Source organism: Callospermophilus lateralis, chromosome 8 (genome assembly GCF_048772815.1).
Source record: "Callospermophilus lateralis isolate mCalLat2 chromosome 8, mCalLat2.hap1, whole genome shotgun sequence".
NCBI lineage: Eukaryota > Metazoa > Chordata > Mammalia > Rodentia > Sciuridae > Callospermophilus > Callospermophilus lateralis.
Window position 1 is genome coordinate 116,016,136 of NC_135312.1, and position 19,285 is coordinate 116,035,420.

Genomic DNA, 19,285 nt, shown 5'->3' on the forward strand with positions numbered 1-19,285 from the left:
GCTAGCATTTTATGGACATTTAAAAGTTTCTTAAAGATGGTCAAAAGAATTAAATTCTTATATGTCTATTTGAAAACTCCTATTTTAAAATAGACTTTTAACCTGTATTTTAAAACATCACATTTGAAGGGAAAGTTACTATTTTAAAAATTAACATTTCTTTTGAAGTGGGATATAAATCTCATATTTGTGAAGGGCTTTTGGAGAGTTACATAGAAATAACACTTGGTTAGCTGATTATTATCATGTGCTTTTCAGTGAATGCCTGGTATAGTAAGGTAGTTTGTAAAATGTATTTGGTGAAGACACAATTTTGTTTATTGATTAAAATTTAATGTATTACCAAATTATTAATTTGTTATTACAGTGTTATACATTTTTATTAATTTGTTGATGAAAATTACGAATTTTATAAATCATGAATAGTAAAATCAATTGAAAAAAATTTTTTTTGTTTTACTTATAGAATAAAATTCGAGGTCCTTCTATAAATGTTTTTAGAAATAAACATCAAAAACTGAAATCCAGCAAATACATACCTTTAAAGATTAAAAAAACGGAGTCATTTGATGTGGTCCAAGAACACCGGACAGCACTGAGAAGTATTGGTTTCTCCAAGGAGCTTTCCAAAAGTGAAACTTTAGAGGAGCCCTCGATACCACAAACTTCTTCCCAGGAGCCACATGTCTCTAAAATGAAAGAAAAATACCAGTGTATAGATATTTTTACAAAAGGTAAGTTTGGGGTGGAGTTAAGCAATTCAGCAACCAGTAGAAGAAACTATTGACTTCTCCTGTGCTTGTAACAGAATTTCCTTGTTCAGGCAATCTCTAAACTTCAAATTTGAGCCATGAAAGATAGGGAGGTATGATTAACAGAGCTGCCAACCTCTGGGACCACCAGAAAACGAAGAGAGCATCTTTATGGGAAAAGGAAGTTCAGGGGACCAGACTGGCTGGCGTGTCTTCTAGCAGTGATGTTCTTTCTAGTGCAGATCCTCAGACTGTTTATTTTACTGTAACTAAAGCAGTCATCAGATTATAGGCCTGAATTCTGCTATCAAATGACGTAGGTGAAGCAGGCAACTTACAAATAATACATACAATAAAATACAAGTAAGCTCCCCCAAAACACTACAAAGATTTTTTTTTTTTAAGCTGAAACGTTTTTCCCTTAAGACAAAATATATACCCCGTATCAGAAACTTAGTAAATTAGAAACCGGAGTTCTATTCAAGGAAAGTGTTATTTGCCTGAGTCATTACTGACTTAAATAAATTAACTTTTCTTTTTCTTTTTTTAAAAAACATTTTAGTTGTATATGAACAGCATGCCTTTATTTTATTTATTTGTTTTTATGTGGTGCTGAGGGTCGAACCCAGTGCCTCATACATGCTAGGCAAGTGCTCTGCCACTGAGCTACAGCCCCAGTCCCATAAAGGAACTTTTCATAGTATGTTTCTAGTTATGGCTTTCAAGCCCTTATGTTAATTTTCTCCTCTTAGTTATATTTGTAAACATGCTCATTCATTCATTCATTCATTTGTATTTTTTTCACTCTACAAAAAGTGCCTGCCTGTGCCAAGCACTATGTTAGGAACTGAAGAAATTAAAATTAAAAGGCTCAGACAGTTGTGTGGGTTAAACACAGGATGATCCTTGCCATAATAGAGGTAAATGCAGAGTGTTATGGAGACATCAAGCAGAAACCAAGAAAGGCCAGAATGGCAATTTACTGGAGTAGATCTCATGAGAAAATGGTTTTAAGGAGAAGTTTGTTTAGAGGTAGAGTAGGGACCCAGAGGACACATTAAGCATTTAGAGCAAAGCGTATTAAAGTTCTAAAGGGTAAAAAAATCATGGTATATTTTGGGAACAAAGTGATGTGGTAAGAAATGAAGTTGGGAGGAGAGGTAGGGCAAGGTTTTGAGGGAACGTAAGTAGGACTAGGAATTGAATCTATGTTTCATGAAAAACCAGAGATGACTTTGAAACCGTGGTAAAGGAAGGGGTCAGGTGTGACCCATTATTTCTGTCAGGAAAATAAAACTGGCAGCAGAGGCTACGGAGAGAATGGCACCAGAGAGTAAGTGGGGAGGCTGGCTGAGACACAGAGACAGGGCAGGTAAGAGGGGCAGCGCTCTCTCCCAGGGACACAGTGAAGCATGGCGCGTAGAGAAGAGATGGCATGTAAGTGCTGGAACACTAGTCCTGAGTGACTCACTGTGGCAAAATTGCTCTTTGGTCAGATAAGTTTGAAAAAAATACCTATTATTTTCCCCTCTTGAACATTCATATTAATCATTGATATATTAAAACCTCTGGAAAATACTGCAAAAAAGAAATTAGTTTACTGTTTTCATTTGACCAAAGAATACCATTGTTTTTCATATTACTCCAATTAATGTTCTTGAGTCTGTTTTTTTAAAATATATATTTTGGTAAATTCAGACTTAGAGAACTATTTTAGGATGACTTAATTATTGTTTGGAAGACCAACTGGTTGTATAATGAAAATTAAGATGTTGAGAAAGATGTTGAGGTTTCTAGACTTTGAAACTAGACAGATATCATTGAATTGAAACAGGGAATCAGTTGAGTGTTTGTCTGTTTCTGCTGCTATAACAAAATACTTGAGACCGGGTAATATGTAAATGGTCTAAGTTTATTTCTCACAGTAATGGAGGCTGGGAAGTCAAAGATCAAGGCACCAAAAAATTGGTATGTGGTGAGGGCCTGCTCTCTGCTTCAAAGATGGTGCTTCAACATTGCATCCTCTGGAGGGAATGTCCCTTACATAGTTGGAGGGATGGAAGAGAAGAAGGCTAGGCTGCTCTCTGAAGCATCTTTTATGAAGGCATTAGTCTTATCCATGAAAGTGGAGCCCTTATGACCTAATTATTTCCCAAGAAGCCCCACTTCTTAACACTCTTGCACTGGGTCTTAGATTCCAGGAATAATTTTGGAAGGACACAAACCTTCAGACCATATCAGAGAAAAGCAGATATTGGATAGATAGGGAAAGGATTGGGAGAAGGATTGGGACTTTTACTTTAGACCTGTTAAGTAGGTATGTGTATGAGATAGTCATTATGAGGTTGGAAAGGAGATCTGGCACTTAAGAGACTGAAGACTGAAGATGTGTGTATATAGAAGGGTCCATTACCGTGCTGAGACTTTGAGGTTCATGTATGTGTTCCCCAATAGCCATTTATTAATTATTTGATGTATAAGGAACAAAAGATATGCTACTTGCCCTTAAGAGTTCAAATTTGATGGACATGATTGCATACTGTGAGATGAAGGAGGACAGGTACTTACAATATACCAAATTGATAACAATGTATAGAAACAAATCTGTTGCTTTGAAATCAATTGGGGGATACCTCTTTCAGATTAGGAGCCAGAGATAGGTTCCCAGGAAATTTAACATCTTTGGTAAATTTTTAAGTATGAATAATTAACTCAAGAAAGAAGAAAAACCCCATCTAGTTAGAGAACTTAGCATCTACCTGATGATAGAATTCTGAAAAGGTGATTATGGTATATTTAAAGGAGCTAAATTGTTTTTCTAGACTTGGAACATGAGGTTTGGGGAGTGGTAACTAGACACTGAAAAACATTGTTTTAGTCAGCTTTTTTGCTGCTGTGACTAAAGGATCTGATCAGAACATCTATAGAGGAGGAAAAGTTTATTTGAGGGCTCATGTTTTCACTCTGCCATAGAAAGCTGGCTTCAATTCTCGGGGCTCGCGATGAGGCTGAACATCATGGCGTAGTGTGTGGCCTGGGGAAGCCGCTCACATCCTGGTGATCAAGAAGCAGAGAGAGAGTCCACTTGCCAGATACAAATATATTCCCAAAGCCATGCCCCAATTCCCACCTCCCCCAGCCACACCCTACCACTTCAGTTAATTCCTATCAGGGGATTAAATCACTGATTGGGTTAAGACTCTCCGAACCCAATCATTTCTCCTCTGAACCTTGAACTGTCTTATATGTGAACTTTTGGGGGACACCTCACATCCAAACCATAACAAACATTGAATTTTAACCTAAAAGTATAGGAGTCATCCAAATGTTTTCAAGAAAAGTTGCAATCACATTTGCACTTTAGAATGTTTACTGGCAGCAGAGATGGAATGTGATTTTGCAGGCATAGAGACCAGTAAGGAAATGTTAATTTACATGAGAAAGGATGACTTAAATTAAGACAGTTGTACTGGGGATAGCACTGAAGGAAAGGGATTTACAGGTATTGGAGAGGTAGAGTGATCTAGACTTGGTCAGCAGTGGAGTATGAGAAACTGGGAAGAGATGTGGTCTTGCCTAGGGGTTTCCTCTAAGAGGCAGCACAGAACCATTGATGTACTAGAATCCAGGGCAATTTACAAGGTTGGAGAGCATCCTATGTAAATGGTAATGCTGCCACCAGGAATAAGTTGGAATGTAGACCATTGCCTCCTGAGCCTTATAGCTCTAGGTGAAGAAGTATTATGGTGGTTTCTGAATCCTAAAGGCATATATATATAAATATATATCTAAGAAAGTACCAGCTAGTTTGCAATGGGAAATGAAATTTCCACAGAGATACCCCAGAGATATTTGGGGCTTTTTTTTTTTCTGAGCAAATACCCTTATGACTTAACATTGCAGCAAAAAATAATACAAAGGATATATCTTTCACCACCTAGCCCATTATCTCAGATGGCCTCAGGGCAGTCACCACTAAGAGACTAAAGCCAAAGGGTAAGGAAACCAAGGTAATGTTAGAACTCTGTATAAAAAATGACTCTGAGAAAATTTGGTAATATTCACTATGGAGTTTTTTTTCAGTCCTAAAAAAACAAATGAATTATGTCATTTGCAGGAACATAGATGGAACTAGAGACCATTGTGTTAAGTGAAATAAGTAAAACTCAGGAGGTCAGGGGCCATATGATTTCTTTCACATGTGGAAGTTAGAGAGGAAAAAGGCAAACAGAGGAGGGGACAGATCTCATGAAAACCAAAGGGAGGTCAGTAGAGGAAAGGAGGTGGGGAGGAAGGGGGAATTGCTGGCGAGGGATATAGGCCAAATTATATTGTGTGCATATATGAATATGTTACAATAAACCCCATCAGTATATAAAACTATAATGCACCAATTTTAAAAAGTGGGGAAAAGAAACCTCAGGGGAAAAATTGAGACCGAATGTGGTTATTGTCATGTAAAGCTAATTGGAAGCAAATAGATTGCAAAAAAAAAAAAAAAAAAAATCACCAAATTTTTAAGAAAATTCCATTGCTGAAAAAACCATGAGACTTGATTTAATTGAATGTTCACAAAGTAAAATAACCCACAGGAAGTGAACTACACACATTATGCAGCCTCTAGGGAGAATGACAGCAAGATGTGACTGGGGAGCAAGAAATAAGAGCCTTGAGAGGCTCGGGATCCAGGAGACACTACAAAAACAAAAAGACCCAGAACAACAACAGAATGCTTCCCGGAATAGAATCACTGTGTATTCAAAGAACATCCCTAGGGGTTCTTCTTGGTGACTTTCCAGCAGCCCAGCAGAATTCTGTACCCTCTCTGGATCAGGGACCTCTATGCATATTCTCTCCTTCCCTTTCACTAAGGGAAGTTTCTTGCGGTTTTCTTGTACCTGTTCTGTTACTGTGTGTCGTGAACTTCGGGGGGAAACTAGAGATAATTTTCAAATTTGGTTCACCTGCTACTGGACCATAAAGATTTGACCGAGAAGGTCGGAAATCAACCATTGGTCCTGGGCCCAGAGCTGGGTGCAGTGCCTGGGACAACTTTGGGTTGTCTTGTTGGGGGAGGGGAAGTGTGTCAGGGATCAAGCATGGATCAAGCATGGATGGATATGTGACCTCTAAAAAGGGTATACTATGGCAGGGACGATAGATACTCCACAGACTTATGTCCTGTTTTAACCCCAGCAGAGGGAACTGACTGAACCATGGGGCTTTGTGTCACTGAGCTACATCATCAGCTCATCCACTTTTGTATTTTGGTACTAGAAATTGAACTCAGGGGTGCTTTATCACTGAGCTACATCCCTAACCCTTTATATTTTTTCAAATTTTATTTGTTCTTTTTAGATATACAGAGTATCTCTTATTCTAATTACAGTCTTGTGGCTGTGCATGATGTGGAGTTTCACTGGTGGCATATTCATATATAAGCATAAGAAAATTGTGTCAGATTTATTCTACTGTCTTTCCTATTCCCCTTCTTTCTCCCTTCCCTTCATTCCCATTTGTATAATCCACTAAATGTCTATTCCTCTCACGCCTCCTTGTTGTGTGTTAGCATCCACATATCAGAGAAAACAATCAACTGTTGGTTTTTTGGGATTGGCTTATTTTATTTAACACGATAGTCTCCAGATCCATCCATTTGCCTGCAACTGTCATGAAGTCATTCTTTTTTATGGGGGAGTAATAGTCCATTGTATACAAATGCCACGGTTTCCTTATCCATTCATCTTTTTAAGGGCACATAGGTTGGTTCCATAGTTTCGTTATTGTGAATTCTGCTGCTGTCAACATTGATGTGGCTGCATCACTATAGTATGCTGATTTTAACTTCTTTGTATATGTATCAAGGAGTGGCATAACTGGGTCAAATGGTGGTTCCATTCCTAGTTTTTTGAGGAAACTACCTACTGCTTTCCAGAGTGGCCATTCCTTTTTATTTTTAATTTTGAGACAGGAACTCACTAAGTTGAAAAATCTGGCCTTGAACTTGTGATCCTCTGGCTTATCCTCACAAGTTGTTGGGATCATAGGTGTGCACCACTGTGCCCATCTCTAGACTCACATCTTTTTTGTATTGATGTTTGGCTAAAGAGGTTTCTTATGTCCTTAATAGTTGGATGGGGCTATAGGACATATTTGACTCAGTGGATTATAGCTGTGATGCATACTCATGGGGTCTTCTTGTGTTCTCTAACTTGGCTCTGAAAATTTCCAAGTATGAGGACTTTTTTTTTTTCAATATCCATCAGACAACTGTAGCTTTACTCATTTAATAGAGGTAATATTTCTCTTTATAGCTGTTGATTTAAAAACTTTTGTTCATTAAATAACTATATGTTATGGTTTGGATATGAGGTATACCTATGTTAATGCAGGAATGTTCAGAGGTAAACTGATTAGATTAAGAGAGTGTGACCTAATCAGTTTGTCCCAGGTTGAATGGACTAGCTGGTTGGTAACTAGGCAGGGGGGTAGTAGCTGGAGGAGGTGGGTCACTTGAGCATGCCCTGGAAGGGTACATCCTCCCTGATTCCTTTTCCTTTCTCTGTCTGCTCCTGGTGGCCATGAGGCGGGCAGCTCTCTCCTGTCACACCCTTCTTCTGTGATGCTCTGCCTTACTTTGGGCCCAGAGCAGTGGAGTCAGCTGACCATAAACTAAAGGTCTGAAACTGTGGGCCAAAATACTTTCCCTCCTCTAAGTTGTTCTTGACAGATATTTTGGTCACAGTGGTGCAGACATGACTAGCACACTGTACAACACTCTGTGCAGAGAATATAAAGGTGAGAAAAACTGGACCTGAACCATGTTCCCATGGAACTCATGGTCTAGCTGGAGAAACTTTGAGAAACTGCTGTGACGCCATTTTTGAGAAACCAGCTTCTACCTCAAGGCCTGTCCTAAGAAAGGGGGTGTGACCCTTGTCCTGGAAAAACCCCACAGAGCACTCCTAGGAACATACCCACCCTGCTGAGTTGTTTGTCTGTAAATAACAGGAGAGATCTGTGGTGCCAGGTGTTCCTGACTCAGTTAGGCTAGATGAGGACCCATAGCAACCCCCCAGCAACCTCCAATCAGCATGAGACAATGAAAACACCTGGGATGTCAGATGACCCCCCAGTAGTTTATGGTGGTTGATAGCATGTTAGGAAACCATGTAGTTCAGCATGTACACCCCTCGTGGTCTAAACCAATCAGTTCAAAGGAATCTCTCTCTTGTACTAACCAATCACCCCTACCCAAGTTGTTCCCGCCATTGAATGTGCTAATCAACTTTAAGAGTTGTTGTTTGACTTTCCCGCGATGTGAAATGATTTGCTGTGTGATGTTGTGATGCATAGAGTATCCCCCCAAACCTACAAAATCTCACTGAACAAAGGGCTGGGACTCACTCCCTGGGACCCCTGTCTCAGAAACAGTTGTGAGTCCAAGCTCGAGCTTGCAATAAAGACTCCTGTGTGATTGCATCGGATTCGGCTCCTGGAGGTCTACTGGGGTCCCACAAATCTGGCATTACAACTTTTCAATAAATACTCACAAATATGCAGACTAAGAGTGTACATGGAGTGAATTGGACCTGACTGAAGCTCAGGAAAGCCTTCCTAGGGGCAATGACATTTGAGCGATGATGTACAAGATGAGTAGGAATCACTCAGCCTGGTAGTAGGAAAATCTAGGCAACGGGAAAACCATTTGCAGTGAACCAAAGTGGCAGGGGGCGGGGCACTCAGGAGTGCTTTCAAAGTGAAAAAAAAAAAAAGCTAATGTGGCTTCAGTTTTTGAGAATGAGCTAGAGAAGAAGTGAACTGAGCCTGTACAAAAAAAGAACCTGGTGTTAAATGGTATGCTGGTAAATGTTGAACAACAGGCTCTGGTGCAGGGAGGGAGGAAGCTCTGGTTTGTAGCATCTGCTGATTTCCATGGTGTAAATACTCCTAACATAGCCAATTTCAGATGACCAATGTGATATCACTGATGGTAGGAGTTGGGAGGAGATGCCTGCAATCAGCTCTCCTGACAGGTGTGAGCTGACTTTAGCACACCACTGCATGTGGGCTGTTCAGTCGAACACCTCTCGTACATCACTTGAAATCTTCTCAGCCTCATATTCTTCTACCCATTCCAGCTACTGACTGGTTTCTACTCTAGTTTCCCTGACTTCTTCCTGTCCTGGGATCCACCCTTCTGCATACAACCTGGCTCAGCCCAGCCACTTGAGTGAGCAGGAAGGGCGAATGACAGCTTATGGATAACGATTCCTCCCCTCTTTCCTCAGGCACAAGGGTTTCAGCACCATTCCATAAAGTTTTCAGAAGGTTTCACACAGTTAAGCAACCAGTGTCCCAGGGTGATGGATGCTTAGGTCAACACAGATTCTTAAATTAGCTCTCCTATTTTGCCTGTTTTATTTCTCCCTCTTTTATTCCCTAAGTGATCTCCCTAAGATCACTTCCTTACACTGCTGCCTTAAAAATATTTTGATGGTGGAATTGTTAGTCCTTGAAAGATGAGGCGTGGGGTGTGAGGGGAAGGGAGAGTCAGTAATGACTTTTAGCTGGACACGGTGGCACATGCCCATGTCCCAGAGGTTTGGGAAGTTGAGGCAGGAAGATTGTGAGTTCAAAGGCAGCTTCAGCAACTTAGCAAGGCCTAAGAAACTTAGCGAGACCCTGACTCTAAATAAAAATTTTAAAAGGGCTGGGGATGTGGCTTGGTTCCTCTGGTTTCAATTCCAAGTTATCCCCACCTCCCCAAAAAAGAATGACTTTTAGGCTTTAGTCCTGCTTGGTGGGCTGGAAGACAGGAGCATTGCTATTCATGGATTTGGGGAAGAGAAGGCGATGCAATTTTGAAAGGGAAGAAACTCAAAATTTAGGATTTTGGACATGGGAAGTTTGAGGTGCTTATTAGATATACAAATGAAAATATCAACGAGGTAATCTATTCCATAGCTGTGGACTTTTTAGGAATTGCTAAAGCCAGTAATGAATACATCAGTATTGTCCAGTGTGAACTGCAAATATCATAATTGAAAAATTTCTAGTGGCTACATTTAAAAGTGAAAAGGAATGGTCAAGTTAATTTTTAATAATGCACTTATTTAACCTAATAGAGCTGAAATGTTATCAATTTTAATAGTCAATATAAAAAGTACTGTGATATTTTATGTTTTTTTTTCATAGTAAGTGCTATGTCACTTAAAAAGCATATGTTAGACACATAATCCTAGTTGCAACAGTGGTAAGAGGTAGACTGTCGAGAGGTGAAGAGGCAGTGAGGGCCTGTCTTCATGAATGAATTTACAACAGTTATTATAGGACTTGAGGCTTCAAGTTCCACCTCTCGCCCTGTCCCTTGTGGACTCTTTCTTGCCCTTCTCCCTTCTCCCTTCTCTCAAGTGACAACATAGCAACAGAGCCCTCACTAGATACTGGCCTCTCAACCTTGGAATTCCCAGCTTCCAGAACCATAAGAAATGAATCTCTGTTCTTAAGAAATTAAGAACAGGGACACATATTCTGTTATAGTAGCACAAAATGGACCAAGACAGTAAGTTTTCAAAATCTGGTGTATATTTTAGTTGAACTATTCTCCAAACTGGACTAAACAAATTTTAAATGTTCAGTAGCTACGGGTAGTTAGTGGCCACCATATTGTACAGCAGCAATACAGATTTAATTATAGTCACAGACTTAGATAATGTCAACGAGAGAGTGAATGTAAGTGCAAAAAAAAATCTAAGAACTGAGCTTCAGGGATTTCCAACATCAAGGGCAAGAAGAGGAGTTCCCAGCAAAGGAAGTGGAAAATGAATGGCTAGAAGGGAAATCAGAGGAGCATGGAGTATGCTGCTCATATTTCAATCAAGAAAAGTACCTTAGACAGGAGCAAGGACAGCTCACCTGTTGTCCCAGGTGAAAGGCAAGGACACCGGCACAGAGGCCACCGGCTGGTGGATTAGGTGATGGACTGGCTTCTATTTTCTCAGTGCAGTTAGAACTGGGGTCTTCACTTGAGGGCAGGATAGGACTGGAAGAGATGGAGTTTTAGGGTGAAGTTACCATGATCTGGGTGAGTATGAAAATGAAGAGAGAGTTAGTTGTGTTAGTTTTTTTTTTTTTTTTTTCCTGAGAAAAGATAAGTGGTTGGAAAGTGTCACCGAGGATCAAGGAAGAAATCGATTTTACCTAAAGTCTTAAGAGTTTGTGAGGGTTGGAAGGGAGTAAACAGACCCTGGGAGAGCTGGAAGAGGTGGAGTTTAGGAGTAAGGAGAAGGGTGAAGTTATCATGAGAGTTGAGTCCTTAGGACAGTAAGGGTGAGTGAAATAAGAAGATAGAGGAGGGAATCTATAGAAAGTGTAGTGAGATCAGTTTAGCTGATGGAAAGCCCTGAGTTTGTTTTTTATTTATTTATTTTTGGTATCAGGGATTGAACCCAAGGGTCTTAACACCAAGCCACGTCCCCAGCCCTTTTTAATATTTTATTTAGTCAGGGTCTCGCTAAGTTGCTTAGGGCCTTGCTAAGTTGCTGAGGCTGGCTTTGAACTTGAGATCCTCCTGCCTCAGCCTCCAGAGCTGCTGGGATTACAAGGCAAGCACCACCAAACCCAGCTGCCTGAGGTTCTTAAAGCACCATGTAGAGTTCAGGGAGTTGAGTGGAGAGAGATGAAAGACTATGGGTCTGTGGAGACTGAGGGGAATGGAAGAAGAGTGAGAAGACTAGTTCTGAGGGTCTCCTAGAGAAGGTGGTAATTCATTCTAAGGACGGCATTTTATCTCTTTTGGGGATTGTTCTCTTGAGCAGTTGGAATCATGAGGACAAGGATTTTGGGGAAGGAAGACAGTTTCAGACACTTTCCCTGAGAACATTCCTATGTGCCTCACCAGACAGCTGTGAAGTGCTGATCTTAGTTTATATGTGAATTAAAATTGCAGTTTATTTTTCAAAGTTCTATCTTGGAAAGCATATATTAAGTTCATACTTTGAATCTGTTTTTTAAACATATTCCTGATACTCACTCTGTGTGAATGGAAGCATGATCTTAGATATCAGTGGCATTAATTCCAGAACTTGATTTAAGTTTGTAAGATTAGGGGGGAAGAAAAAGTATGTCCTGTGTGTGGAACGTGTCCTCTCTACTCAGGCTGACAAATTCAGTTGCATTTTCTTCCGTAAACTAAATATCTTATGTGAGAACAGGCCAATCCTTGAATTTGATCCAAGGATATCAAGTTTAAAAATACACTGTAACAATTATAATATCAAATATCTTTAGTAAATATGTTCTTTATACTTGCCTATTTTTCTTAATAGAGCAAAATAAGGAAAAATATGAAAACAATTTCCCATTTGAGTAGGTCGATATTCTGCAGTCCTGCTTAACCTGTGTCTATTGTCATTCTGCCAATCTGTTATGAATCTGATTAATTTCTAATTATTGGAAATGATTATCAAATGTTAGAAATTAGAGATCAGGCATAAAATCTGACTGTGAAACAACTAAATATTCATAGTATTCATAAAATATATACTCTCCATTTCTTTATGCATTCCCTTGGAAATAAAACATATTTAGGTTCACTTTTGGACTAGTTAAATTTGAAAACCGTCTTTAATTAAACTCAATGAGCTTTCACACTGCCCGTGTAAGTACCTATATTTAGGGCTGATATTGGACCTTAGCTAGTCTGGGAAAGGTAGAGAGAGGGGAGGAAGGAGGAGGGAGGGAGAGAGAGAGGGAGAGAGAGAGAGGAAGAAAGGGAAAGAGAGGGGGCAGAGGGAAAAGAGGAAGAGAGAGAATGTGAATGTGTTCTTTGGTCTCCCAATCAAAAGTCTTTTCCTTTGTATATAAAATGAAGGCATAATGAATTTTAATAATGCTTTAAAAATGACTGCATATTGAGAAAGCACTGGAGAAAACTCTCAGGAAAAACGACTTTGTGCTCTGCTCATTCCTTTGCCCACAGTCATGACAACTCACCAAATGGTTTTTTGATCAATGATGTTTATAAAATATTCCACTTTATATTTTAATGATTTCAAGTACACATGTGATAGTAGCAAATGTGTTAAACTGTCTTTTACTTATTTCCACAAAATTACTTGGAAGAATTTAAGACTGGGATCCATAACAATTTATAAGAAAAGTGGAAACTAGACTTTTTTTTTTCAATGAGGTGGAAAATGATATTGAATTTGGTATCACAAAATAATTTGATTTTTGAAGCTTTGGAACTTGAAACGTGCTAATATTTCTCCATGCATAAAACAGACTCTTATTGTGGAATTTGTAAATGAAGGGATACATTTGGGTTAATCTTTTGGGAGATCCTCACACAGGGAATTCTGCAGCTGCTGTTTCTTTTTTTATTTTCTTCCTGGTTCAGATTGCTGTTTATTCCCATTTCTTGTCAGGAATTTTCTTTTGCTTTCCCATGTTCTGGCAGAAAGAACCTAAACAGAATTCTTAAAGTTAGCAAAGGAATAGAATTACATATCTGAGTGACAGATGTCTTCCACACAGTCCTTTCCCTTTCTTCCTCCTGTTTCTTCTCTTTTCATATTGACCTGGTGAGCTCTGAAATACAAAGATGCCAGAGTAATGACTCAGAGTAAGACAGTACTCTAGTACCTTAATAGTACTTGTTGTAGTATCAAGATTTGCTATCTTGAAGTAGCTATAGAATTTACTAATTTAATGCAACAATATAGTGTCTTAAATATGAAAAACTTTATAAGGCTTCAGAAACAATTGAAAGGCATTTTTATTACCGTCTGACTTCTACTAACTCTGATATTATTTGACCCAGAGGACAGAATGGTAACTTGCAGAGGTTTTCTGGTTCAACTCATTTGTTTCATGTTTCACACTTAATGAGGAGTACAGGCAGGGACCAAAAGTGTGACAGTGGGCAGGGTCATTCCACGAGCTTTAACATATGAGTAAATAATACCAATTCTTTAACTCTTCTCAGGAACTAATATGCATGGTACCTTCCTATTTGTAGTGAAAATCTTCTTGGGTGAGTATTTGCTTCTTTGAGCTTCCTAGTATCCTTCACCCTTAGCTTAAGTAATAGCATTCTGATTCCATCTGGAGAAACCCATCTACTTCAAGTCCATGCAGGTTAGGTAGGGCTGTTACCCATCCCCAGCTCCAGGCATGTGATTTTGGCCCAGCCAATGAGATGAGCTACTGTCTTGGCCATAGTAATGCCTCCAGTGATTGGCACCAACAGCAACGAAGATGAGAACTTGGAAGTGCCAGAAGACACAGCGTGAAATCCCTGAACACGGCATGGAAGGAGTAGCTGAATGATGGAGAGAAGTCAAGTCCTGATGACATTGCTTAGGGCTTTGGACCAAGTGTTGCTCAAGATAAACTTTTCCTGGGTTTTCCAGTTTCGGTGAATCAATGGATTCCTGTCTTTTGAGAGAACAGTAAAAGTGGTGGAAAACATGGGTGCTTAACTCCCTAAGCTCAAATCCCAGCTTTACCACTTGGTCCTTTCTTCTGTTTGGTTATGCTGATTTTGTCTTTTGTTGGTTGTCACTGGAGTTCTGATAGGAACTTATTTATTATCCATTCATTACAAGAAAAATTTCCCTCAAGGTGTATGCAGTAAATTGAATAATGACTGCCTGAAGATAGAAAATTTTAGTTCCTAGAATCTGTAATCTTGCCTATATCCACAAAGGGTTTTTCCAGATGTGATCATGTGAAAGATCTTGGACTGGGCAGATCATCCTGGATTATCCAGGTGGGCTATAAAACTATCAGAAGTGTCTATAAAAGAGTAGGAGAGGGAGAGTAGAGACAGGTGAAGAGGAGAAGTCAGCATTATGACCATGGAGGAGGGATAGGCACCAGGTAGCCATAACTAAGGATTGCTGGGAGTCACCGAAGCTGGAAGAGGCTAGGAATGGATTTGTCTCCAGAGCCTCTGAGGGAAAGCAGCCTCCTGGCACCTTGATTTTGGACCCATGGCCTCCATGATCATGAGAGAATAAGGTTCTGTTCCTTTTAATCACCAAGTTTCTCATAATTTTTTTATAATGTGTGTAGAAAATGACCTCAGTGTACTTCCAAAAGGAAGTTTCAGTCCTAGACATCATTTTTCTAGATTATTTTCCTTGTCAGGATGAGTACAGATGATTGATAGGGCAATTGTTCCAACTCCCATTTCTTCAGTCATATTTTTGTTGAGCTGCTGTATTGAGCTCCTCCTTTAATCAGACACTATATACCATGGTCTTTGCTTTCAGGAACTGTAAGGCTAGCAGCAATGACTTTTCTTATTTCTTGCTTAATGACAACAACAACAAAAACATAACTATTTCAGGGGTTTTGGGAATGGGGTAAGGATCAATGTTGTTAAAGTAGCGCCATGTTTTCTGAGTTTGGAACCACTTGAATTCAGAAGTAAGACACAGGAACTAAGGCAATGGAGAAAACTGAGAGAATGTGGCTCAGGATAAGTGGCTGCATGGCTTCTTAATCCTATCCTAGAATTAAACTTCCCCTTACTAGTTGTAGAAAAGGAAGGGCTTTTACTATCATTAACCAGAGTTATGAGCCTTTCTCTTGCACCGTATTATTTTTTCTCTTGTATTTCTGAACTAAGATTGGCATTACTATGGCCAATATCTACATGCTCCTCAATGATAAAAATTCTTATTGCCTAAGGCCACCATGTTCCTCATTTGCGGGTGTTGGGGATTTGCCTGTTGTCTGAGCTTTCATAACTTTAGGATGGGTTGAGAAAGGAACGGCCATAAACTGGTTATTAAGGTAATTAAATCTTTTACTGAATGGCACATAAATTTCCTTCTAGCCATGTTAGGTACTTAAAAAAACTAATAACATTAAAAAAAAATGTATACCATGGAACACTTCCCTTCTCTCGGGTATTTACATGTAGCCCAGGAGCCCATAATTACTCTTGCCCTACTGTGTGGAAGTTGGTCAACCCCACCCATTAACATTTATATTACTTTAAACTTTTCAGGCACAAATTGGACCAGTAAATACTATTTAGTAAATCAAACCAAGCTAACTTTAAATATTTTAGGCTTAACTTATGACGATGTTAGTTGTCTTTATGGGGTAATACTGTGTTGAGACATATATATGTTTATATAAAAGAAATAAGCAGAGGCTAAATTAGTTGACTTTTTATTTTTAATAAATTTAATATTGAATTCTGCAATATTGAGGGAAAAAAATCAGAGTGCTTCTTTTGTACTCTGAAATATAGACATTTTCTGTGACATCTAGTCACTAAAGTTCCTCCCTGCCAGGTCATCCCAAATCCATGATCAGGAAAGGAGTGGTGGTGATAAGGAACCAATATAGAAGATCAGGCCCAACTTTTCAGCAGAGTATGTTTGGAGGAGGGAAGTGCATGGGACAGGCAACCCCAAACAAATCACCTTTTTTGTGAGAGAAGGGGATCTTGTAGGAAAAAGCAGGGTCTATCACAGTAAACAAAAATGTTCTTGCAATTATGCAAATATGCATTTTAGCCTCTATATTTTTGTCTTTTATTTCAGTAGAAGGTCAGTAGAAGAGAATTCTACTCTCAAATAGTTAATACTAGTTATTTTACTAATAACCGTTACTATTAGCAAGCCTTGAATAACCAGCACATTTATAAACTTCCTATCATTTTTCCTGAGGAGAAATTTATTTATATCTTGACTTACACAGTCATTTTGTATCACAACAAACATACCAGGGTAAGTTCCTTTTCAGGTCAGATATTTTAAAAATAAAAAGAAAGAGCCTCCTTCATGATGCTGTACTCTAAGGGCACTGGCTAATCAGACACCCAAGGATTGCTTGGGAAGTAGCTTCCCCAGAGACATCAACAGTCTTCTGAAGTGTGGTGGGACTAGGTTCTTATTTTGAGAAGTGTCAGGTACTCCTGGTAACTTGTAGCTTCAAGAACATCTTCCATAAGGTGAGTTTGCCTGTGCACTGATTGCATTCCTTGCTAGAAGGTAATTCTCTAGAGACCTGGGACCTTGTCTATCTTGATTTTATTCATATCCTATGGACTAGACAGCAGAATGATGAGCTCATTGAGACCTGAAAGATATTCTAGAAATTATTATTAAATAATGGAATGAAAGAAGTTTGTGTGTGTGTGTGTGTGTGTGTGTGTGTGTGTGTATGTGTGTATATATATATATATATGTGTGTGTAATTAGCTAAACAGGTTTAAAACAAACCAAGTGGCTTTTCAATTTTTCCTTTTACCATGGCATGGAAGTACTACTGCTATAGTGCACTGTTCCTTGAGTTACACATTAAGAAGACTCTGTGTGTGTGTGTGTGTGTGTGTGTATGTGTGTGTGTGTAATGAACATTAATAGCACAACAGTTACTGAACAGAATGAAGAGATCCATCCTAATCACTGTCCAGTATAAGGCAGCTGTGCCTGAGCTCTTGAGAGCCGAGGGTAGTTATTCATTTCTCTGGCCTGCATGGATGCTTCCAAAATGATTCTGTCACAGCATGTGTTTTCTGGCATTTCCTCTGAACACTGGGAAACCTGGAGCCAAGGATCTATTAGTGCCTGAAGTGTGGAATGCGAGACATTGATCATCCTTTCCCTGAGCTGGCACTGCTCCGAAGCAGCCTGAGAACCAGAGGAACAAGCCCAATGCCAAGTCCTTCTGGTTTTGATCCCACTGTACTTAATGAATCAAAACATTATTTTAGAGACATTTTATCTTTTAAAAAACTGTTTCAGAAGTCCAATGAGTACTTTGTACTTTAGTGAAGATAGGTCAAAAAGCATCTTGTGGAGTCACCAGAGAGACATTAACAAAGATATATCTATCTATCTATCTATCTATATAGATAGATAGATAGATAGATATATAAAAAACATGTCATCACATGTTTAATAGGTGTCATATGTACTCCAGTTTAATTGATTTGATGGGAATTTCTAGCAAAGTTTCTAGTTTACATCTATACTTTGCCCGTAAGTGTGGCCTTTGAGCAACATTCAGAATAGACTGAAGTATCTGGTTGTGGCTCTGTAAACTAATGATCTTGGCTTCTTTATTTTTTCATAAAAATTTGAAAATGTATTGATATCATGCAAACTGATATTTGTTTTTAAAAGACAGAAAATATTTCCAGTTTGATTAGTTAATGGAGAAAGAATGGAAAATAGCATAAATTGTGCATCTAGTAATTTATCAGTCACTATACTAAGCCATGCATTGCCAAATATTGCAAACTATGATATTATTACATGCATTTTGTGGAAAAGAAAAGTCCAGACTCAGGGAGATATGTGTCCAAGTTGTCACCAGTGGTAAATGGCAGAACCAGGAATTGAGACCTCTGTCAATCTGAAGTTTGCATTCTTTCAACTCATGTGCTGTGCTACATTTTTTCTTGATGGAATTGAATGACTTATGGGGCTTGAAATGGGGTCTTGCAGGTGCTTTGGGCGTATGGACTTGATAATCAGTATTTCTTCTAAATTATTTCATGACCTTGAGCAAGTTGCTTTTCTTCAGAAAAACTGATCTAATCCTAGCTGCATTGGAGGCTGTTTTATTTCCGTAAAGAGCTATGAGTTTTCAGAAGAAAGGTGGCATTTAAAATGCCCAATATAATATAATAATGAAAACAGCCCATTGACGGTTATGTACTATAGCAATTGAATGTTTTCTTGGTTCTTCCAAAGATATTCCCAAGTGGCAGAGTCATTTTCAGTAGGTCTTCACAGGTGTCTTGGGGATGGGGAGAAAGAATGGCAGGGAGTGTTGACAGCTATGTAATTCAGCACTGATGGTGTGTACAAGTCAGTAGTGAAATATTCAGCTACTGCTGCTGCTTCACTCTCCTGTCTGACCAAAGCCACCGAGAACTGATGCACTTCAGAAACTTCACCACAAAGAAATGACATCTAAGGGGGATATTGTGCTATGAATTGGAGAGCTCAAGAAATCTCAGGAAACAAATATATATACTTTTTGCTAGTAAAGATGAAGAAGGAGCTTGTGTGGTACAGATATTTTACAGGTTAGAATATTAGCTTTGGGATGAGCTTTGACAGTCACTTTGTTTTTCCTCTTTATGGTGAAAATGATGACTTTTCCTACACCTACCTGGAGAGTACTTTTGAACAACACTACATTTATTAATGGGAGAGCAGATGGCTTCGTTGAATGGGAGGAGCAGCAAGAATATGGGAATAGATTGACTGTTTCTGAAAAAGAGGCGAGAGCATGATTACCTTGCTGGGTAACCATAATGAATTGCCCAAAATGGCCATAAAGGTTATTTTGGTGTTCCTGGACAGTTTCTTAGATAAAATTGTTCTGTGAGTTAGAACTTAGAAAAGACACTATGTTTCGAATTCTGGGACCCCATGCTATGCCTTGGGTTTATATTGCCCAAGGCATTTCTTTGCCTGGTTTTAAAGTGAAATCTGTTTTTAATTTGTACATAATACTTCTGCCTTGTTTAAGAAATAAAAAAGAAAAAG

General features: G+C 39.0%; 1 protein-coding gene across 1 annotated transcript in view; it reads left to right on the forward strand.

Moving 5' to 3' along the window:
* Window positions 1-19,285, forward strand: part of Iqcm (IQ motif containing M) — a 316,123-nt gene that overhangs the window by 8,865 nt on the left and 287,973 nt on the right. Inside the window, exon 3 of the mRNA XM_076864082.1 lies at window positions 467-734. Coding sequence (XP_076720197.1) covers window positions 467-734 — 268 coding nt within the window. The remainder of the gene's footprint in view (window positions 1-466; window positions 735-19,285) is intronic.